The 25,000-nt window shown below is 37.5% G+C and overlaps 1 protein-coding gene across 8 annotated transcripts in view; it reads right to left on the reverse strand.

Annotated features, from left to right (window-relative positions):
* The window catches only part of pio (piopio), a 193,262-nt gene that overhangs the window by 101,453 nt on the left and 66,809 nt on the right, over positions 1-25,000 (reverse strand). For 6 of the 8 annotated variants that reach the window (XM_067090084.1, XM_067090083.1, XM_067090089.1 and 3 more), the window contains one exon: positions 8,468-8,502. In XM_067090084.1, the coding sequence (XP_066946185.1) occupies positions 8,468-8,500 (33 nt within the window). In that variant the 5' untranslated portion in view covers positions 8,501-8,502. Of the gene's footprint in view, positions 1-8,467; positions 8,503-8,659; positions 9,244-25,000 lie in introns of those variants that run through there. The other 2 variants (XM_067090085.1, XM_067090081.1) reach the window with 2 other exon arrangements.

The raw sequence follows: 25,000 nt of genomic DNA on the forward strand, positions 1-25,000 counted from the left end.
TTCAAATTGGCAGCAGTTTTATGCTTTCTTTTATATACTGAGTAGGTTTAAATGACCCTCATTCCAGATTGTTTTATTTATCTGTTATTCTGCTATTATTTTTATTATAAAGGTTACCTTTTATTGATTATTCCTGATTCGTAATAGGCTGTTTTCCTTATTGGCTAATAATCAGTTAGGGTGATACGTGCCAATAGACCAGGCGTGACGTTTATTGACAAAATCAAGAAGAAAGTATCACTCACTGATGTCGCAATACCATGGGACACCAGAGTAGATGAGACAGAAAGAGAGAAAACTGATAAGTATCAAGACCTGAAAATCGAAATAAGAAGGATATGGAATATGCCAGTGGGAATTGTACCCATAATCACAGGAACACTAGGCACGATCCCAAGATCCCTGAAAAGGATTCTGGAAAAACTAGATGCCGAAGTAGCTCCAGGACTCATGCAGAGGAGTGTGCTACTAGAAACAGACAGCGCACATAGTGAGAAAAGTTATGGACTCCTAAGGAGGCAGGATGCATCCCGGAACCCCACACTATAAAAACCACCCAGTCGAATAGGATGACTTTGATAGACAATAATAATAATAATAATAATAATAATAATAATAATAATAATAATAATAATAATAATAATAAATTTATGGAAAAACTTATTTACAAACTAGCAAATTCATTGATGGAATATTCTAGACAATAAGGAAGGTTACTGTGCTTAATAATCTATTGTACATTTTTTTGATAAATTCATTTACCCCATAGAAAAAAACATTTTTTGCCACGTTCATAAAATCTGAAGCTCAGATTGATTGATTTCCTAATATTTCAGGTGTCATGCCAAGCAATGGGGCACTTTTGGCCCTTCAGAGCTCAAGACAGTGAATAGAGGGATGTTGGAGTGGACGGGCAGCAAGATAAAGAGATCTAACGGTGGGACTGGGAGAAGATCCCACAGTTGCACTAAGAAGTAATAATCAGAGAGGTTGGACAGCAATATAAAATCACCATTTGGTAGACTTATAACTGTTGAATAGGTTTCAGACCAATCACTTCTAAAGCTGTCTCTTGCCAATCGTGAATTTAAAAAATTAATGTTGGATAGACTTGGAACTCGAGTACAGATATAAACTCATTTTTATTGCATTTCTACAAAGCTCATTTAAAAAGAATAAGCTTTTGATAAAATTAATGCTCTAAAAAATCTCCAAATCGGTTTTCCCTATTTCAAGGTCCATGTCAATACAGCATATTTCCAAAAAAAGACATTTTATAGCCTCAGACCTGAACACCATCTTTAAAATCCATTTCTACATTTAACAAGTAAAACTTCGGCGCAATCGAGTTTTCTGTACAGCCGCTACAGAGTATGGCCACCGAAAAATTGATCTATCTTTCGGTGGTCTCGAAGCACGGTTGTGAGCCTTTAACCAAATAAACTTTAACCATGGCCCGGTGGTGGAATATCCTATGTTTGAAGATTGGACGATTATGGTTAACTTTAACCTTAAGTCAAACAGAAACCACTGAGGCTAATTTGGTATGTTTGATGATTGGAGGGTGGATGATCAACAAAAAAGTGTGGACGGACAGACAAAGCCGGTATAATAGAGAACTAAAAACCATTTCTGTGCGGGACACTTCAAAAGATTAAGCTTTTTTGTAGACCAAGAACTCCAAAAGAGTTTTTAGACAAATGAGGCAAATTTAAAATGAGATTTTACTACAAATCAGTTCTTATAAAGTGCATATACTTCTGGAATGGAGCTCTGAAGTTTTCAAAAACTGTGCCTCATTCGAATTTTTTTTTTTATTCGGAGTCTTTCAAAAGACTAAATTTTTCATAGACTTTAGAGCTAAAAAGAAAGTTTTAGCTCTATTGCTCTTACATTTACAAGATTAGAGATTGTAAAAACTTTCAACTCTTTCCCTTACATTCCCGACAAGATTAGAGCTTGAGAAAAGGCTTTCAGATCAATTTCTCTAACATCTACAGCGAGATTAGAGCTTAAAGAAAAGCTTCCAGATCTATTTTTCTTATGTTTACGACAAGATTAGAGCTTGAAAAAGCTTTCAGACCCACTTCACTTATATTCATGACCAGATTAGGGCTTAGGACTACGCGAGATAATGCTTGAAAAAGGATTTCAGATCTATTCCTCGCATATTTACGACAAGCTTAGAGCTTAAAAAAAAGCTTTCAAATCTAATTTCTTACATTTACGACAGGTTTGGAGCTTAAAGAAAGCTTTCAGAGATATTTCTCTAATGTTTACTAAAAAAAATTAGAACTTAAAAATCAGAGCTTTCAGATCTACTTCTCTTACATTTATGACAACATTAGAGCTTAAAAAAATATTCCAGGGCTATTGTTCTTAAATTTACATTTACGACAACATCAGAGCTTAAAAAAATATTCCAGATCTATTGCTCTTAAATTTACATTTACGACAACTTTAGAGCTTAAAAAAATATTCCAGAGCTGTTGTTCTTAAATTTACATTTTCGACAACATTGGAGCTTGAAAAAATATTCCAGAGCTATTGTTCTTAAATTTACATTTACGACAACTTTAGAGCTTAAAAAAATATTCCAGTGCTATTGTTATTAAATTTACATTTACGACAACTTTAGAGCTTCAGAAAGTATTCCAGAGCTATTGTTCTTAAATTTACATTTTCGATAACTTTAGAGCTTAAAAAAAACTTTCAGATGCATTTCTCCTCTGTTTTCAGCAAGATTAGGACTTGAACACAACTTTCAGATCTATTTCGCCTATATTTTCCGCAAGATCAGTGGTTACAAAAGGTTTCAGATTTATTGCTCTTATATGTACGAAAAGACTAGGGCTCAAAAAACTTTCAGGTCTAATTGATTTATATTTTTAATATTGGACTTTAAAAAGGTTTTCAGACCTATTTCTCTTATATTTACGAAAGGGTTGGAGCTTTAAAAATCTTTCAGATCTATTTTTCTTATATTTTTTAGAAACTTAGAGCTTACTGTCCCTATATTTACAAGTTTACAGCGTAAAAAAAGTACTTTCAGATCTATTTCCTTTACATTTACAAGATTAATGCTTAACAAAGCTTTCAGATATATTTTCTTTACATTTACGGCAAGATTAGAGCTTAAAAAACTCTTGAAGCTCTATGTCTCTTATATTTTCGACAAGTTTAGAACGTGAAAAAAGCTCCACAATCCATTTCTCTTGCATTTACGACAAAGGAAAACTCACAAAAGCTTTCAGCTCCAATTCTCTAATGTTTACGATAAGGTTGAAGCTTAAAAAACTTCCAGATTTATTTCTCTTCTATTTTTCAACAAGACTAGAGCTTGAAAAGCTTCCCAGTCTATATCTCTTACATTTACGGCTAGACTAGAGATTTAAAAAGTTTAAAAGAACTATTTCTCTTACTTTTACGACAAGATTAGAACTCAGAAAAAGCGTTTATGTTTATTTTTCTAATATTTGCGACGAGATTAGAGCTTTAGAAGCTCTAACCTTACATTCACGATAGGAGTAGAGCTTAAACATGGTTCCAGATATATTTCCCCTTACATTTACAGCCAGACTGGAGTTTACAAAAACTATTTCAGATGTTTCTCAACATTTACAAGATGAGAGGGTAAATTTGGCTTTCAGATATATTTCGATTAGATTTACGGCAAGACTGGAGCTTAAAAAAGCTTTCAAATCTATTTCTCTGACACGTACGGCAAGATTGGAGCTTAAATAAGCTTAAAGCACCGGACGTTTTCCAGACATAGGACCTGAAGTACCAGGGTCCAGTCGGTGGGCCCCTGGAAGTACCTGGCGTTCCTAACGGTCCATCTCTGCTGCCCGACTTGGAAAGGTTCTGGGGCAGGAGGAGGATAAAAAGAGAAGAGAGAGAGAGAGAGAGAGAGAGAGAGAGAGAGAGAGAGAGAGAGAGAGAGAGAGAGAGAGAGAGAGAGAGAGATACTTTGTTACTTACAATGCTACTTATTGTTACGTATAATCTTCCTTTTTGCTACTTCTAATATTATTTGCCATTAAACTTTGATCCTTAAAAATAAATATCATGAATATTTATACATTAACTTATTTCCTTATCTGTATTTATTTTTACATATTTGTTCATTTCTCCATCGTTATTAACCTGTCCTTATCTGTAACTACACTTGACTGTTCACTTTACACTTCCTTTTCATTCAAATAATAATAAATAATAATAATAATAATAATAATAATAATAATAATAATAATAATAAATGAACTTGGAAATCATTCAAAATCAAACAGTTTTAATCGTAATGGTATTCACACTATACGAATAGAATAATAGTGTTTTCTTACTTCTAGGTAACGTCATACGATATGTCAATGACGTAATTTTTTAAAACTTATTCCTAACACTAAGAAATGCCTGCTCTCTTGCAACACTTCCTCATTGATCCCCCGACGGCAACACTGCGTGACCTTTGCCTGAGTTACCGATTCGTCCATAATTTCCGTTCCCACGTCCTCCCTCGGATGGTTGATAAATTCGTCTGGAAATGACCTCGGGCCGTGGAAGAAATGGGATTAATTACAGAAGCTTACGCTGCAGGGCAAGAATTAAAAGGAATTCTTCAAAAGCACTAAGTAATGGAAAAAACTGTAATTGGAGGAGGGACGTAGAGGCGAAGTTCTGGAAAGCCATCCCGGGCCATAACAAGGCAACCCCCAAGTATCGTACAGTTAGGTGGCATTAGGGTGAATCTCCCCTGGGCCTTGCACGCTGGTCTTCCACCTACGCGCAGATAAATGCTATAATCTCAAGGGGCACGGCGGTGACTCACGAGTCAAGATTGTTCCTTTCGTTTGCGATGATGCCATTTCAAATTGCTACAGAAGTAAAGTGTGACCAAAACACTGTACGGTAATCGGTTCCAGCAAGATTGTGAAGTGACGTTAGCTGGACTAGCAGAGTCCAACAGAGTCCAAAGACGTGCCTGATGCCAAGGTGGCTACACAACACCTGGCTCTGGGGTCAAAGTCCGTTCAGGTCACAGAGGTACTGTTTGATTTCCAGGCTTCCAGTCGTTTCTGTCTCGGCGTCTGGAAAACCGCAAGGCGGCATTCCCGAAAGGTTTGGTATGGTGGCTTCGCCATCTCACAAACGGGGCAAATTATGACTCCATTTGGACTCATATGTGAGACTCAATAGAAAATAGTGTTATTGAGGATTACACAGACGGAAAAAGAATGCTAAGGAATTCCTTTTGCAAACATCGTGGCCAGCAATATCCACCGGAGCATTGCTACTACTAACCCTAGAGTATTAGAATAGAGTATAGAATTCAAGTCATTCAGCGCTGAAACGGAATTTGACTTTAAAAAAAGTCTGAAAGGCGCTAACAGGAGGAAAACCTCGCAGTTGCACTACGAATCAGTTGTTAGTAGAGGATTGATAGTAAGATGAAAGAAAGAAAATATAAACAGAGGTACAGTAAAAGGAATGAAAGGGGGTTGCAGCTAGGGACCGAAGGGACGCTGCAAAGAACCTTAAGTAATACCTACAGTGCACTGCATGAGGTGCACTGACGGCACTACTCCCTCTACGGGGCCTAAAGTATTAGTAGTACTTTTAGTAACTGGTTTGTGATTCCTGGGACGAAACGCAAAGTCATGACCTCTAAACCTGAGGAAAATGTCAGATCTAGACATAAAACTGGAATGACCCTTGCTTGATCTGAATGCAGAACCAGTGTCTTCATCAACACTTTAAAACTTATAAGAACATCATCCAGTGCTGGCACAAAGCCTTCTTAATTTAGAAGCACCTACTTAACCAAACCACCAAGTGATTAAGTAATCACTGAAGAAGGAGATTCGATTTCGCTTTGCATGGATACCAACTACTCTCAAAGTGAGGATCTGCTGAGCACAGACAAAGAATCAACCGATGGAGAATTATATCAGTTGTGAAGCACACCTCTTTGTAAATGGATAAGGACGTCCAAAGTGAAGATGAGCTCATGGCAAATAACTGCATTTCACCTTGAGAGGTTCTCACATTACAGAGCAGACCTTGGGATCTGATTCTGAATTATTCATTTCCTTCTTACTCTGATCGATTTGCTGTTCCTTCACATCCTACGTGATGGTTCAAAGACGAATTTTTCGAAGAAAATTCACATATCTTTCACTGACCTGACGGTCACTCTTCTGCTTATCGAACGAAATAATCTGGAAAGCAACTGCTCGCAATGAAACAGCCAAGGCCAAAGAAGCTCTCCGCGATCCAGGGGAAACAGTGACGTCACTCGAAAACGATGACGTCATAGGCAAGATACTGCTGACAAAGAGCTTAATTCTGAGTTCGTTAATGAAGGTTGATTTTGGACTGAAAAAAGAGAAATATTTCACGTCAGATATTTTTTTAAACATTCCCAAAGTACCCTGAGTCCTACGTACCACGAAAATGCCCGAGGTCATACCCCAGACACGGCAAGGAATATTTCTGTACGTGAGTCACTGCCGGATTTACACGAAATGCTGTCAGTTAATAAGACTTCTGAGGAAATTACCTTGGAAATTCAAGCTTAGAGCTTAGTAAATATAATATATATATATATATATATATATATATATATATATATATATATATATATATATATATATATATATATATATACATATAAGAATGTCTATGTGTAGTGGCAAAACTGCTCCCTATGTGAAGGCTTATTAAATAAATGGGAGTGTCGTATACCTTAACATTACACTGGCTTGTGAGATGCATATAATATATATATATATATATATATATATATATATATATATATATATATATATATATATATATATATATATATATATATATATATATATACTCTATAACAAACATTACGGACCAATTCTCCACCATCCAAAAGAACGTGGAGTTACGTAATTAACATACATATGTGTAAGTACGTATGCACTTTTCTTTGTATGTTTCCCACACATGCAAAACTCCTTGGTCAATGTCTATTTAGCGTTGGTGTAAGAAGGGAGTGAGAGGGAACGGAGAGGACCAGTCCAAATGTCCTCCCTTCCCACACACATTCAAGAGTCCCTGGCCAACACCCACGCCCCTAGCGGCAGCCTGTGGGAACTACGTGCAAATATCATGCCTACTGACTTGTGATGGGAAAAAATAATTAACCTTTTGTCCGTCCTGTATGGTTTACTGCTTTCGTCGTTTATTTTTGTTTGTGGTATTTCAGTCCTATATTTTTCAATTTTAAAAATCGTATGAAGGTATTCTGGTAGCCGACTGTATTGCACAAAATTCCACGTTAATTGCTGTCAGTCGTATTTTTTCTAGGAACCCGTAAGGGGTTTGAGAGTGGCTGACGTGTTGCATCTTAAGGTTTTTAATATCCTTGAAACTTGATTCGTCTCAGAATTGTCCACGTTATTCAATATGGTATTCAATCATCTTTCCATTCTTATAACTAGAAAAACAAAGTAAAAAGTTTTGCATGCAACTGGTATCCTAATTGCTAAATTATTCTCAGTAAACGAAGTCAGACATGTTACGATTCATTTCAGATCATTATCTGAACGGCATTGAAGTCTCTGCCTTTTTCCGAGGCTTTGAAATCGATGCCCAGCTTTCCAAAGACCTTTACTACGAATATATTTACAATTTCTCTTGGATCTAAAGGCTAAGCGAAGACTGAAAAAGTTTATTACGAACGCATTTACAGTTTCTCTTGGATCTAAAGGCTAAGCAAAGACCGAAAAAGAATATCACATTTTTCGTTTTCTTCAGGAATGAAAGGCTAAATAGAAATTTACGAGAATTCATAGTTTAATTCCATGGAATTCCTCTGAATTTTAGAAAGACTAAAAAGAACTTGCTTTTGGATTTACTTTGGGAATCTAAAGAGTCTTGTGGATTTACAAACAGAAATTTAAAGAGACGCATTACGTAAACTTTTACCTCTAGCTAATGTGAATAAATCGCGATTTAAAAAGACTGTCATTACGTAATCACAAGACAATTGGCCCTCTGGCACTCGACAGTGCCAAATTACCGCCAGACAAAGCGAAAAGCAGGTTACCACAATAATGAACGGAGGCCATGCAACGTAATTCCTGGTAATTATCACACCAGGAATTAAGGGAGTTGCTACGTCGCGCATTTCGTAATGCTGATCCTCGGGAAGAGAAGCACGCAAATCCTACTTTTCACGTTCTGTGTCGCCTGAAGTTTGGTTATCGAATTGGCATTATTTAAAAATCTAATTACACGACTCCTACTGAAATGGGACTCGAATAACTGGCCAGTATTAAGGTTTTCAACACCGTCTTGGCACACCTAAATCTTCAAGGCCTTCTACCTTCTTGGTAAAGCTGCCTCGCCCCTTGGACGATTCCTGTTTGTTTTACCATCCCCTGCAGGCTAACCCCTAAATCCAACGGAGAAACGGAATACGGGTACTCACCAGAAGGAATATCACAGCTGTTTTGGCATCCATGACTGAAAAAGAGAAAGAAAAACAACAGGTGAGAACTGAGAAGGGGTTGGTTGTCTTGCGTGAAAGTGAATCCACTACACTACACTCACTCCTTCCACTCCCATCTAGACTTGAGCAACACCGATCGCACACATTACGGGGGCTTTTCTGCCTTCTTACCTAGTTAATCCACCGGAATCGGTCACTCTTAGATCCGAATGCACTTTACTGCTTGCTTTCACTCACTCAGAACACTTCACGATTTGATTATCCACCGCAAATCGATCGTGTCCAGCGGAGATTCGTTTCAACACAAGTTCACTCGTCCGCCATCTTGGAATCTCTCGCCTCCCGAGAGGGTTGGGACCTGGCATGAGCCACGATCGTCGCCTACGCAAAGACGATGCCGAGCGAAAAGTTACGGAGGTTTTCAAGGCGTTTCGTATAATCGTCGCGGCAGTTACTCCTGGGCTCCAACACAACACGGCTTTTAATAACGCGAGTTACATTTCTTTGACAAAACAGTGGTTCACGGAGGGCGATTTCTGACGCTTTCTCGAAAGCGCCGTCCGAGAAAGTGATGTAAACAGTCTCATAACTTGCCTTTTCTTACTTTCGTTAGCAGGCGAGCTGCTGCTGGCTGAGGGAAGGGGTTGCCACTTAGAGCTGGATGAAGGATTTCACTTTCATTTACAGTCTCCTTCCACATTTGTGTTTACATTCTGCAAGATTGATCTTAGACGATGCAGTGTCTATTTCGGAATGAATGCAGACGTTAATGTTGTACCGAAAGATAGTCAGAAACCCGAAACATCTCGAGAAACTTTCTCATCACGGACATAATTGATCGCTGCCTCTTCATTCCATAAATACCTGTAACGAAAACTGCGTATGGCGTAAAGATCGCTTCGGTGAAAGCTTCATTAAACAGAAGAAAAATGATGATAATATCAATGTCAAAGATAACGCTCAGAAAATAGGTTTTAAAAACGACGTGCCAGGGCACCTGGCATTTTGGTACAGCCTTGAAGGAAAAGGGGTGGGTGCCTCGTGACGTCACGAGGTTCCACATCAATCACACTATTTCAGAGATTAATGACGTTGATAGACAATTACAGCTGAAAGTAGATGTTTCAGGTATAAATGCAAATTAAATAGCAGTGATTTATGGTCATTTTTAATGGTGGTTATAGATATAAGCAAAATAACCACCGTTATTCTGACCTTTATAAAAGATTGCAGGTTTATTTCCAAAGACAAGTTAAAGGTTAAAGAACGCACCCACACACACACACACAAACGTTATACATAGACATACATACACACACACACATATATATACAGTAAATATATATATATATATATATATATATATATATATATATATATATATATATATATATATATATATATATATATATATATATATATATATATATATATATTGCCTATATGTGTGTATAAAATTGTGTATGTGTAAGTATTTCTGTGAATTTGCACATGCATAATGCACAAAGCCATACTTACCTATACATGTGTGTGATTTATCTTCGATAATAAAAATTTGGATACAGATATATACATACACTCATGTATACATTTTAAAAATCTATTAAAAAAATGTACAGTCATGTGTATGCATACCTCAATACTCAAATACGCACGTATAGATCTAAAGTCTAACAACAAATCAATTGTTCTCAGTCGATTCTAATCTCTATACAATTTGTCCTTATGTTGGGTAATAATACAAACTTTATTTTTAGAACAAGAAAAATATTGCGAACATTATGGAAGTACAGGTGGGTGGGTTAATGAATATTAGATTTAAAACAAATCTTTAAAATTTAGACGTGCTTCTAAGACACACGTCTCTAACCCTACGGGAACTCCGCGCTCTTTCATTTTCCGAAACAGAAACTAACTTGAAGAATGAGAAGCATGCATTTATATTTGATTTCTATATTAGGAATGCTTCTTTGACAGTTTATTTCCATCATCTCTCTCTCTCAATCTCTCTCTCTCTCTCTCTCTCTCTCTCTCTCTCTCTCTCTCTCTCTCTCTCTCTCTGCGCTCCCGTTTTCCAATGCCCTTTTAAACTCCCATTCCTTATGCTACTGAAGGCCTGTGGCTTAAATTCTCATGTGTTTTGACACTTTTTGACACTTTATTTCCATCGATTACCAATCTCTCTCTCTCTCTCTCTCTCTCTCTCTCTCTCTCTCTCTCTCTCTCTCTCTGTGCTCCCGTTGTCCTATGCCCTTTTAACTCCCATTCATCATGAGGCTGAACGCCTATAGCTTAAATTCTCATGTGTTTTCACACTTTATTTCCATCGGTTACCAATCTCTCTCTCTCTCTCTCTCTCTCTCTCTCTCTCTCTCTCTCTCTCTCTCTCTCTCTCTGTGTGTGCTCCCGTTTTCCTATGCCCTTGTAAACTCCCATTCTTTATGCGACCGAAGGCTGTAGTTTTCTTTCCCAAGTGTTTTCCAGGTCTGGGCTACTTCCGGACATGACATCACTCGTCCCATTGGCTTCTACATCTCAGACGTCCAGCTGTTACTCCTTTCATACGCCAACCCCGTCTTCCGGGCCTGGGCTATATGCGGACATTACGACGCTCGTCCCATTGAGCCCAGGTTCTCGTAGGTAAAGTCCTCGCTTCGTAAAAGGGAAAGTTACTTGGAATGCCCCGGAAGGTTTGCACGCGTACGATACGGAATGGTTAAGCGTCGGGAGAGAAAGCAGGTAGTGAGAGAGAGAGAGAGAGAGAGAGAGAGAGAGAGAGAGAAATGTGGCAAGTACTATAATTGAATTATAACAGTTTAGAGCACGAGAGAGAGCGAGAGACAGAGAGAGAAGTGACAAGTACTTTGAATTAGCTATAACAATTCAGAAGAGAGAGAGAGAGAGAGAGAGAGAGAGAGAGAGAGAGAGAGAGAGAGAGAGAGAGAGAGAGAGAGAAATGTGGCAAGTACTATAATTGAACTATAACAGTTTAGAGAGAGAGAGAGAGAGAGAGAGAGAGAGAGATGTGGCAAGTACTATAATTGAACTATAACAGTTTAGAGAGAGAGAGAGAGAGAGAGAGAGAGAGAGAGAGAGAGAGAGAGAGATGTGGCAAGTACTATAATTGAACTATAACAGTTTAGGTCAAGAGAGAGAGAGAGAGAGAGAGAGAGATACGTGGCAAGTACTATAATCGAACTATAACAGTTTAGAGAGAGAGAGAGAGAAATGTGGCAAGTACTGTACCTGAACTATAACATTTTAGAGCAAGAGAGAGAGAGAGAGAGAGAGAGATGTGGCAAGTACTTTGAACGAGCTATAGCAATTAAGAGAGAGAGAGAAATGTGGCAAGTACTATAACTGAACTATAACAGTTTAGGGCAAGAGAGAGAGAGGAGAAAGAGAGGCGTTAAACTGTTTCAAATGAGCTTTAGAAACTAATTTACATCAAGAGAGAGAGAGAGAGAGAGGCTGGGGGGAGCGCACGTTGTGGGAAAAAGTGTATTGGAAGGGGGCTTGTGAGAATATTAGAAAAATTAAGGAAAGAGAGAGAGAGAGAGAGAGAGAGAGAGAGAGAGAGAGAGAGAGAGAGAGAAGAGAATTACCTTGCAAAGACTGAGCAAGGAGTGAAAAGATTGCAGCAAGGGGCAGAGAGTGCAAGTGAAGACGGAATACAGGCGTTTCCCGGCACTGCCAGGTTCAGCGATCTCATGATACAGCGAAGGAAAAAAAGGAAAGGAGACCAAGATTCAAGATACAAAAAAAAAAAGAAAGGATTAGAAAGCACAGCTCGAGAACCAAAGCATAATATCAATTATGATTCGCTTTCCCTTAACTTCTCTCCACTTCCTTTCTTTCTCCTTTCTGTAACTGGAGTGATTTTCTAGAACAAACGCATTCATACCTCTCTCTCTCTCTCTCTCTCTCTCTCTCTCTCTCTCTTCTCTATCTATGTAGATATAGATAGATAGATAGATAGATAGATAGATAGATAGATAGATAAATAAATTCCTGTTGTTCATTTAAAAACATTTTAACACATCTCTCTCTCTCTCTCTCTCTCTCTCTCTCTCTCTCTCTCTCTCTCTTGATCTAAGTAATTTCTATAACCCATTTAAAACACTTTACCACAGTCTCTCTCTCTCTCTCTCTCTCTCTCTCTCTCTCTCTCTCTCTCTCTCTCTTCGTCTAAATAATTTCTATAACTTATTTAAAACAGTTTACCATCCCTCTCTCTCTCTCTCTCTCTCTCTCTCTCTCTCTCTCTCTCTCTCTCTCTCTCTCTCTCTGTGTGTGTGTGTGTGTGGTTAGGACACTCAACTCATCACCAAGAGCTCCCAAAGATTCAATTCCGTTGTGTGCCTTCGTTTACATAAAGCGCTGAGGTGTGTACCTGGCAGGCAGTCGACTTTGGAGAGGGGCCCGGCGCTAACATCCTCAAATATTTTGAGGATATTGCCTAGGGAGGAAGCCTATGGAGGTAGGAAGTCAAAAAGACTTTGCTGGTGATTGTAGGAGGAGGAACGTGTTAGATGAGTTAAGTTGTGTGCATACCATGAGGATTAATTCTTGATGGAGCCATAGTGGAAGTAGTAAGTATGACTGAGGTTCCCATCATACATCTGAGAAGTTGCACTCCTTATTATTATTATTATTATTATTATTATTATTATTATTATTATTATTATTAAAATAATATAAAAAAAGCAAAGAATACAATCATAAAATACCCTTGAAATGGTCAGAGACTGTCCAGTCCCAAAATCCTAAGAATGGCTTTATAAAAAAAAAAAAAAAAAAAACGATCGAAAAACGATCGAAAAAGATCGCTCCCTCCCGACGCTAATCTCTCAAGTGTCAGTCATTATTCCCCTCCAATCCAGTGGCCTCAGACCTAATCCTCTAATTCATCCTAATCATCATTTCACAGGACCCTAATTCTCCTGTAAGCCGAGAAGATGATTGACGATCGAGAACCCTAGGGAATATAGTCATTACCAGGATCCTGGGCATTAAATTCACGTCCATCAGCAAGTAGCGTTCGCTGATCCCTCGTATTGGCGACTGAGCTGGCGAAAGCATAGGTGGGAATTGGGCTGGTTATAACTTAGAGCAGAGAGGAAAGTGAAGCTCTACAATGGAACGATTTTAGCGCCGATGGCGAAGGCGGGAAAAGGCACCAGTTTCCGGCGACGAGCACGAAATACAATGGCAGATTTCTACTGCAAAAGACGGCCCGTTTGACAGTTACGATAAAGCACGGGTCTTGAATTTTACTTGCCTTCAATAAATTTAGAGATATGAAGAGTAACAAGATGATATATATATATATATATATATATATATATATATATATATATATATATATATATATATATATATATATTATATATATATATATACATACACATACACATACACATGGGAAAATTTCAGTCATCTCTCTCTCTCTCTCTCTCTCTCTCCGATTTTGGCCAAACGAAGAAGCCACCAAGACAGGGTAACCAGTACCCGTATCTACCGCATGGAAATCATTAAAACGAGGGAACACAGAGGTAGGAACTGATTTCCAAAACTCACCAGGTGAGAACAAACGAACGAATTTCAGAAAATCATAGGTGATTTTTTTCCCCTCAACCGCAAGCACTTCGGAGTCCAAGCGTGGCGCATAACCTCGCTACTACGAAAAGCGAAAGAGGGAGTTCTCATACACGTTCTTCGGCAATTACGCAATTACGTAATTGGTCTCACCTGTTATTCCCCTGGGGGAGTTGGAGGGGGCCGGTTATTGATTGCCGAAATCTACCGCTATGAACAGACTCAGAAGCGAACCTTTCCACCTTGAGGTCGAGAAACTGCATTTGATTGCCTTCGGATTTAGCAGCCACAGCTGTGCTTTTAATTATTCCTTGTTGCTCTGCTTTCACTTCTTGAAGAGTCTACGATGGTCGAATTTGAAGAGCATTACCCGTAGACTATCTGCTTTACACACAGAAAATTTAGATACGTAGATACACAAGGGGCATTATACGCCCTTTACACGCACCAAATGTAAACATATGAATATATAAGGTGCTTTATATAATGGGACAGTTAATATAATTAATTCTGTCACCAGCATTTGTGCAACTCTCAGACGGCAAACAAGGAACGAAGGTTCCTAAGCGCCACTTATGATACTGCGTAACTTTCCGCGCAATAGCAAAAGATCGACTGCATTTTTAGCTCACTATTACACCAAATTTCACGGAATGAATTGCTTTAAAATTCACTCGCGAATATACCTGGAACTGAATTATTTTTCAGAGAGAAACAGAGAATTATTGGCTAGTGTATATATACATATATGTATATATATACTGTATATATTAAATATACATATGTATATATAAGTATATATATATATATATATATATATATATATATATATATATATATATATATATATATATATATATATATATGTATGTATATGCATCCACGTATGCATGCATGTATAAGCATTCAGTCAACTCACGCACAGACGATCGAGCCACCACACAGGATAGACGACCATGCGAAGCGCCGACCACACGAACAAAAAAATGAGAGGAGATCGCCAAAATTACCCTGTTATTATAAGTAACAGAACAAAGGCTGCCTGCCAAGCTTCAGAAGTTCTTCTTCTTATTCTTCTTCTCCTTCTTCTCCTCCTCCTTCTTCTTCTTCTTGGACGGACCGCAAGAATTCCGGACCACAATTCGCGTCGTCCGATGATGGACGACATTTTATAACAATGATTCCCTCTCAATTCAGAGGCTCTTGGGGTTCACTCACGTACTTGCTGTCAGTTTATCTCCCTCTTGGGTTCATTTGAGCCTCGGGGAGACTCGGAGCTGCTCATACTAGACTCCTGAGTCGCGTTGCAAGCTTCGGTCCTCGTTGGAGGAGCTAAAGTAGAGGTGGTCGGACACCCACTCAGTCCTTGGTTTTGTCAATCGTGCCAGAAGCCACTGGGAAGGGGCAACTTGGTGGCCCTATCTTGACCAGCCCAAAATTAAAAGAGGTAAGGTGTTTATATATATATATATATATATATATATATATATATATATATATATATATATATATATAGCGAAGAGGAATTATAAATGATAAGTGATTCCTCATCCCAGGGATCAAACTGCGACGTTCAGTGAGGCGCCTAAACCATTTCCGAGGTAGAGCGAATTGGGTATTAAACGACCCTTGAAGCTTAATGTTTGTGTATAAAAAAATCATGATGATGTGGCAAAATTCATTGACATATAAATATATATATATATATATATATATATATATATATATATATATATATATATATATATATATATATATATATATATATATATTATAAACCCTAAATGCAGTTTCAAGGAACCACGAAATGCAGAAGCCAAGTTCAGCCAACAGCAGCGCATAAACAGGCTAGGCTGCCATACTTGCAACCCCCTCCTCCCTCCCTCCCTCCCTTCACTAGCCATAGACAATACGCAAATACAGACTCACACACACACACACAATCGTCAGCCTCCAGTCATTATCGCCATCTTCAATAGTTCACCTTGACCACATTCTGGGAAGCCTACCCTATCCCCTTCATTTCCCCCCACATAAACACCACCCCACCCACTTCACCCCCACAGACATCCCTTACCTTTATTTACATCGTCCACGTACCCTCACAATGAGGTCATCTTTGTCTCAAGGACCTTGCTTTGTGTATTGGTATTTTCTCGTGTATTTCACCTTGCTTTTGTATATTGGCATTTTCTCGTGTGTTTTCGTTTTCTTTCGAACGTCTGATCTCTATTCATGTTCATAATTATGCTACTTTATCCTGTTTACTTTTAATCTACAGTTTACTATTTCTGTTCATATCTCTTTCATAAGAAATGTCTATGCTTACTAACACAGTCGTCCTTTGAATGCCTGTACGAGGGAAAACTGGTCACAATAAGGCCCGAGAGGCCAGCAGAGCGATCAAGTTGAGTGAAAATCTTCTTAAGGAAAAGAATTCTTCACAATCACAAAGAAATACTACTTCTTTGAGACACAATGGAAGCAGAATTATGGGTTTCTACAAGCTTACGAGGCGATTGTTACTTCACAATACACATTATATTATTTGTACAAAAGTGGTGAGTTATTGAACATGGAAAGACAATGTACTCACACGCATATACATTCACACGCACACACACATATTATATATATATATATATATATATATATATATATATATATATATATATATATATATATATATATATTTACATACATTATATAAATAAAAACAAAATCCACGAAGGAAAGAGAAACACTGGATTTTGTCTGTATTTATTTTCGTTATTCAGTTATACATATACATACATATATACAACCATCTGGCAATTACAGAAGTATGACTGACATTACTTTACAACTCTCGTTCCTGCATCTTAATCCTACTGATTAAATTGGAAGTTCCATCTCTGAAAAGTATCGAGATCCCACGAGTCCAAATTCCAACGAAGAATAAGACTGGTGAGAATGATTCGAATAGCATTACCAGTAATTGCGATAATTATGATAAACGAGAATTGAGTGCTGTCTTCAAGGACAGGAAAATGATCTCTAATTATCCTGTGCTTGGGTTCCATACAGGTGACCTCCCTGCCCATAATTTTCCGCCTCAGGTGATCATCAAAGGCGCTTGATGACACATGAACTTTTCTCTCTCTCTCTCTCTCTCTCTCTCTCTCTCTCTCTATTACCTTCTGGTATTAGAACACAAACCAAGGTCACTAGGATGGCCAAATTTTGAGGACATAGGACCCCGATTAATTGCTAAATTAATGTTAGGAAGGAATGTTGATTACACACAGGTTTTGTATGCAATATTGATTCCTTTTGTTCAATGACCATTCTCTTATATATATATTTTTTTTTTACTGTTTCCTTAAGAAGTTTGATTTGCACTTTGCAAAAACGCCTTTTTTTTTTTTTGTTACAACGATAAAAGCCCATGCAAAGGTAGATCCATAAATATTCTTACGTGGGTAAAAATAATCTGCCATGCTCTCGTATTTCAGTATTTTTACATCAAAATTTTCTTCGTAATTACAGAAGATACCAAAAGACCTCACGCGTACCAAATACAGCTAGGCACACGGACGTGCATACACGCAAAATATCTATTTTATTTTGAGCCAATTCAAGCCACCTTTTAAAAGCACAATTTACCAGAAAATGCTAATTTTCCTGACGTATAACAAAGCATATTTCTATGGCTATTCACATACTAGTATGATCTTCCCTGTTACATTAGCTTACAGTTCTTGTTTAAAACCGTTACAGTTTAAGCCATATTCTTAACTGAAAATGCCTATGATGACTCATTACAAGTACTGGATATCGACCACGTCACGAAAAATTCAGACTGAAACTGACAAATAGAAAGGACTCGCCTCACGGACCAATACATAAATGGAGCTCTCCTGATGGACCGAGAAATAAATGAGACTGTCCTTTGACTGGCAAATAAATGGGACAGGACTTGGTGGCATGTAAATTAATGGAACTCTTCTGATGGACCAGTATATAAATGGGGCTCTCTTGAAGGACCAACACATAAATGGGACTCTCCTCTTCGGAGAGCATATAAATGGGGGCTCTCTTGATGGACCGACAAATAAATGGGGCTCGCCTGATGGACCGACAAGTGAATGGGGCTCGCCTGATGGACCAACAAAAAAATTTGGCTGTCCTGATGGACCGACAAATGAATGGGGCTCTCCTGATGGACCAACAAATAAATGGGGCTCGCCTGATGGACCGACAAGTGAATGGGGCTCGCCTAATGGACCAACAAAAAATCTGGCTGTCCTGATGGACCGACAAATGAATGGAGTTCTCCTGAAGGACCAACAGTAAATGGGGCTCTCCTGATGGACCGACAAGTGAATGGGGCTCGCCTAATGGACCAACAAAAAATCTGGCTGTCCTGATGGACCGACAAATGAATGGAGCTCTCCTGAAGGACCAACAATAAATGGGGCTCTCCTGATGGACCGACAAGTGAATAGGGCTTGCCTGATGGACCAACAAATAAATGGACCAACAAACAAATGGGGCTGCCCTCTTGGACCAACAAATCAATGGAGCCTGCATGAAGGACCAACAAACAAATGGGGCTCTCCTGACGGACCGGGAAATAAATGGGGCCCACACGATGGACCGACAAATAAATGGGGCTCTCTTATGGACCAACAAAAATATAGGAGTCTCCTTCAGGAATTTTCTTCCTGCGTCTGTTTTCTGGACTTTATAATCTTCCTTCAATCGACTGAAGACGTATCAATCTACCTTCCTTTTTTTGTTTTCATCAGGCCTGGGCTAGAAAATGGGGTCGCTTGGACCAACAAAAATTGCCTGTCCTCTCATTGGCCTTCGTTCTTTATATCCAGAGATGACGTTTCCAGCCTGTATCTTTTCCTGATTCCAGTTGGTTTTGGCCAGGCACAAACCACGGGCACTACCATTGCGAACCAAGCATCTTACCTTTCTACAACTGGGGTAAACTGTATATGTATATATATATATATATATATATATATATATATATATATGTATATATATATATATATATATATATATATATATATATATATATATATATATATATATATACATACACACACATATATATATGAATGTGTGTTTATATATATATATATATATATATATATATATATATATATATATATATATATATATATATATATATATGTGTGTGTGTGTGTGTGTGTTGTCTCAGACAAAGGTTAGACGTCTACTATCCATACAGGGAAAAGACTACAAGTCCGTTATTCTTCCGCCGCAAAATTTCCGGCGTAGGAAACGTAGGAACCCTGTAAGGACTCGTTGGAAGGATCTCACATACCCGCAAAACGTTATTTTGTAATGTCAGGGGGGAAGCCAAGCCGAGCTTTTGCCAGAAAGGACGTTTTATGGGTTGGTTCACTGGACTTTGCTAGAGTGTGTGCGCTTCTGCAAATGTCTCTGCATGAGAGAGAGAGAGAGAGAGAGAGAGAGAGAGAGAGAGAGAGAGAGAGAGAGAGAGAAATTCCAAGATATTTGAATGGCCCATACTGCTAACAAAATATAAATGGTTCGTATTAGACAAAGATGAATAAAAAGCTTTTACTTGCTCTATGAAAGAAATTCTTTTTTTTATGGCTAATGCAGAATGTTTCGTCTAATGGAAGAGGCATAAACAATGTTCTGTATGAGTCGGTTTGTTAGCGGCACTGAGGTTACAAAGTGCCTTGGGAAACCTGATATTTTTAGATATTACTTTCAAATATATGATTATTCCTATTATACTTCTCAAATACCTCCAATAAGTTGTTGTGTTCTCCTATCTTTAAGCAATCAAAAAGTCTGCATTATTTTAAATATTTTGGCAGTTAACGTCATAAGAAATTATATATTTGAAAACTACAAAATTCTTGTTAGTACTGTTCTGCTCTTGCAATGAGTTACTAGTTTTTACTTAACTTCTATAGTTCTTACCGAAATCTGTTGATGACTGATGATTTCAGTATTCTCTTTTCGGTCTTCTTGCTAAGCAGAAATAGAAGAACAGTGTATAATTATACAGTTCCCCACGGAATATAATTCTAGTCTAACTTGTCTTCCTAAAAACATTACAACTAATTTGATTGTCAAGGAATCAAGTCTCTTACACACTCACAAAAAACACTTGATCAAATAAACAAATACAGCGCAAAGACAACCATCCAGAAAATGATTAAAGCTCTTGTGATTCGTATTCGGACGTTACAGGGAAAGTCAATGAGTGAATTCGTGAAGTGAATTCGTGACTAGCTCTAACAAGGGAATCAGGAAGTTATCAAGCAATGTCCTCACTCCCGCGCGGCGATGAGTTCATCCGCGCATTTTCCGATCGTACATCTTGCGACAGACCTTTCGCAACCGCTTCTGTATTAATTGCTGACGCTGATCGCTCGTCTGCTGCCAGTAATCACAATGATCATATTAGCGTCTACGTTAGAGAGTTGGCGACGTCACGCATTCGCTTTCAAATTTTTTTTTAAAAGTTTCTTTGGAAGAAATTTTCTCTTTTTTAGATTTCTTTAAAAGAAAACTATTGAGATGGCTATTTGTCTGTCCGTCCGCGCTTTTTCTGTCCGCCCTCAGATCTTAAAAACTACCGAGGAGGCTAGAGGGCTGCAAATTGGTATGTTGATCATCCTCCCTCCGAACATCAAACATACCAAAATTGCAGCCCTCTAGCCTCCTCAGTAGTTTTTATTTTATTTAAGGTTAAAGTTAGCCATGATCGCGCGTCTGGCAACGCTATGGGTGCCAACAACACACGCCACCACTGGGCCGTGACTGAAAGCTTCATGGTTCGCCGCTGAGAGTTTCACGGTCTGTGGCTGAATTTCATACAGCATTATACGCTGTACAGAAAACTCGATTGCGCCGAAGAAACTTCGGCGCATTTTTTACTTTGTAATCAGCTGGAAATATGCACCATCTTTTGTCTGCTGAAGGAAAAAGGGGCATGGGGCTAGCACCCTCACTCTTTTCGATCTGTTGAGGAGAAAGAAGACTGTGACCTTCTGGCGCAACTGTCTTTAAAGAGAAAAATGCATTATGTATGTATATATATATATATATATATATATATATATATATATATATATATATATATATATATATATATATATATATATATATATACAATATAAATATATATATATACATATATATATATATATATATATTTATATTTACATATATGCATATATATATATATATATATATATATATATATATATATATATATATATATATATATATACACACACACTGATCAATGCTGATGTCCTTGAACAGACATCACCAATAACTATGAAAAAAATTTTCATCTTCAGAGGTGATGATTTGAGAGCATTTTCCATTCACAATATTGCCAATTATCCATTTACATATATATATATGTATGTATGTATATATATATATATATATATATATATATATATATATATATATATATATATATATATATATATATATATATATATATATATATATATATATATATATATATATACATACTGTATATATTAGCTTCATATTTTCTCCACTCCTTGATAAAAATGGTGCCTCCGTAGTTGCCGGAAGTAAGCTTCCTTTATCAAAGCGTGCCTCTGTTCCCAAGGCCGGATAAAATAGGGGGATACGATCATATGGCAATCTGATGCCTTGTAAAATACCAGGCTCTTGCTACAACTTGTAACAAACCTTGCCTGGCAGGTGTAAGCTGCCGGCAAAGGATGCTAAACCTTGCATCAAACTTTAGCTGTGCGAATTTCTAGTAAAAGTTGTAAATTGCAACAAGCCTTGGCCAGTAGATACTAAGTGGCTACCATAGGACTGCCGAAACCTGCAGAAAACTCTAGACGTCAGGTACAAGCGGCAAGTGAGCATAGTTATTGACCTGTAATCCGAATGAAGCCGTAGGACCAGGCTCCTGAAAAATGGAAAGCTATAGCCCCATGAAAACAGATAAAGGAAGAAAATTTCAAAGTCTGGATAGAAAAGAACCAGTCAACGAGGATTCTCTCTTTTCGTGAGGAAACGTAAGAATTAGTGGCTTGGTGCCTGTCGCGAATCAGCCTGTGGATTGATAAGTTTCAAGAGCTTCAAAATTGGCTCTGATCAATTTTAAGTCTTTCAAAATTGTCTATGATAAGTTTCCATTGTTCTAAAAGAGAGTCTGATAAGTTTTAAGTGTTGTTAAGTGTCTCTGGTAAGTTCCAAGTGTTCTAAGAGCTAGGTTTTCTAGAGGTTCCCTGATAACTTTTAAGTGTCTCTAATGAGTTTTAAGTATTCTAGGTGTTCGCTGACAGGCCTTAAGGGTTCTAAAAGTGTCTATAAAAAGTTCTAAGCGCTTTAAATGTGTCTCTGAATAATTTCATGTGTTCTCAAAGTGCCTGTAGTAAATTTTAAGTGTTTTAAGAGTCTCTGACACATTTTATGTGATCTTAAAGTGTCTATAATAAATTTCAAGTATTTTAAGAATCTCTGATAAGGTTTAAGTGTTCTAAAAGTGTCAATAAAAAGTTTCAAGCGCCTTAAATGTGTCTCTGAAAAATTTTATGCGTCCTCAAAGTGTCTATAATAAATTTTAAGTGTTTTAAGAGTCTGACACATTTTATGTGTTCACAAAGTGTCTATAATAAATTTTAAGTGTTTTAAGAATCTCTGATAAAGTTTAAGTGTTCGAAAAGTGTCTCTGAAAACGTTAAATGAAAAAAATCAGTCCGCGCAATGGTCCCTAATACATAAGGGAACACCAGAAACTTTAAGTATTTGTCATATATCCCTGAATTACCACATCCCCAAATTGAAGGAAATTAAAGGGATATACGAGATTTTAGGAACAGCCGAGTACTATGCAAATAAACGATGCGAATAGGTAAATAAACAAACAAATAAATAAATAAATAAATAAATAAATAAATAAATAAATAAATAAATAAATAAATAAATAAATAGAATAATCATCTTCAACAAAAACCTCCCAAGTACGAAAATTCAGGACGTTCTTGAGACGAAAAAATCTTCTCCCAGCAAAAGGGCTCAGAAAAATAATTTCGCACTCAGGAGACGCAAAAGACAAAATGGAAAAAAAATCATTTAAAAAAAAAAGCAAAGGAAACACAGCAAAAAACGAAAAAAGAATGATGGTCTCATCCCTGGCCTTGGGTGATGCAGAACCACCACCGGAGGACGCGTGACGTCATCGTCAGATCCTTCCCGACAGAGAAAAAGAATTTCCTTTGCACGCGAGACTTCTTGCTTGAAGCAGTCGCAAGCAAAGGAATGACGCTCCTCTCCCAGAGGTGGTCCTGTCGACTGTGTTCATGCCCTGAGTCCTGGTAATTAGTCTAACCCGGCTAAATGGTTCAGGCCACACGTTAGTCCAGAAAAATCAGGTAAAAAAGATTGTCTGAAGTGAACCTAAAGAATTATGACAGATCTTCCATTTAGGTTAGATTTCATAACTGGCGGAATCTTCACCAAGAAACAAAACTATTTTTAGTTTACAATCCCCTAAGATAACATTAAATTAAATCAAATAAAGAAAAGTCAAAATAACAGCAGTGGATGAATATCTCCCTGTTTTAGAAATATCTATGTCATTTGCAACCAGACATCAAAGATGTAAATATACAAAACAAGAACAGCTTTCTGCTGACAGTTCCTCAAACGACAAACTATGAAACGTATCAAGGATATAGGATCCAGCACCTAAGCTATAAAAGTATATGCGAGAGTCTTATTATACAGTATTCAAAGGCAACACTAAAATCACTTCGAACCAGACTTGACTCATATCCTTCGCTTGGACTGTCTCGGATGTATCTAGTTTTGCCTGCGACACAGTCATGGCATGTCGAAGCACAAGAAAAAAAAAAAGTATTTTAGGTAATGGGTAAAATAGGTACTTACAAAGTTAATCAAGCTTGAAATAAATAAAAAGTCATTATTACCAATAATGAGTACACACCAAAACAGCCAATACTATCACGAACATGGAGAAAATATTAAGACACATGTGCAAAAACTAAAAACCTATGAATGCATAATAAAAAATGAAAGATAAATAAAGATAAATTACGAAACACACACACACACAAACACGAAGCCAAATATTATGGGAAAAAAGATTCCACTCACGTACACGAGAACCCATCTGCAGCCCTGAAATCAACCCCTCCACCCCCTCCCCTTCTCCCCAACACATCCCTAAACACTCCCCCCCCTACCAAAAAAATGAAAAATAAATCCTTGCGTCCTTGTTCCTGACACTGACATTGAAGAAGTTTTTAAGTCTGGAGCAGAGGAAGAAAAAGAAGAAGAAATTTTTAAAGTCTGATCTCAGTCTAGGTGACTATGCTCTTGTCGGCTGTGATATCCTGGTGTCTTAGTCATGAATATTCGTAGCTGCTTTGGTCAGAAATCGTGAGGTTGAGGGGAAATAATTTAGAATAAGAAACAAAGGCTGAATGCTTTGCATTTTAATATTACTGATATTATTTATGGAGAGCTTACATATGTGATATCCTGATGTCTTAGTCATGAGTATTTGTATCTGCTTTCGTCAGAAATCGTGAGGCTGAGGAACCAAACCTGAATGCTTTTATTTTAATGTTATTGAACGTGAAGAGCCAGCCTCCGAAGAATAGATTCCTCGCGTGTGAAAAAAAAAAAAAGATAGGTAGAAAAGATCCAGTGGAAGAATGACAAATAATGATCTAACAGCCACTAATCATTCAAAATAAATAAAGCCTGTAAAGGCTTCAAGTAATGAAAGGGAATCTTCCGAGGCTGATCTGCTGAATTATATTAATGGTTTTAAGGTTACTATTATTTTAAAAAAATCCTAAAGAATGCTTGAAAAAGAAAAAGGAA

This window comes from Macrobrachium rosenbergii, chromosome 47 (genome assembly GCF_040412425.1).
Source record: "Macrobrachium rosenbergii isolate ZJJX-2024 chromosome 47, ASM4041242v1, whole genome shotgun sequence".
In the NCBI taxonomy this organism is placed as follows: domain Eukaryota; kingdom Metazoa; phylum Arthropoda; class Malacostraca; order Decapoda; family Palaemonidae; genus Macrobrachium; species Macrobrachium rosenbergii.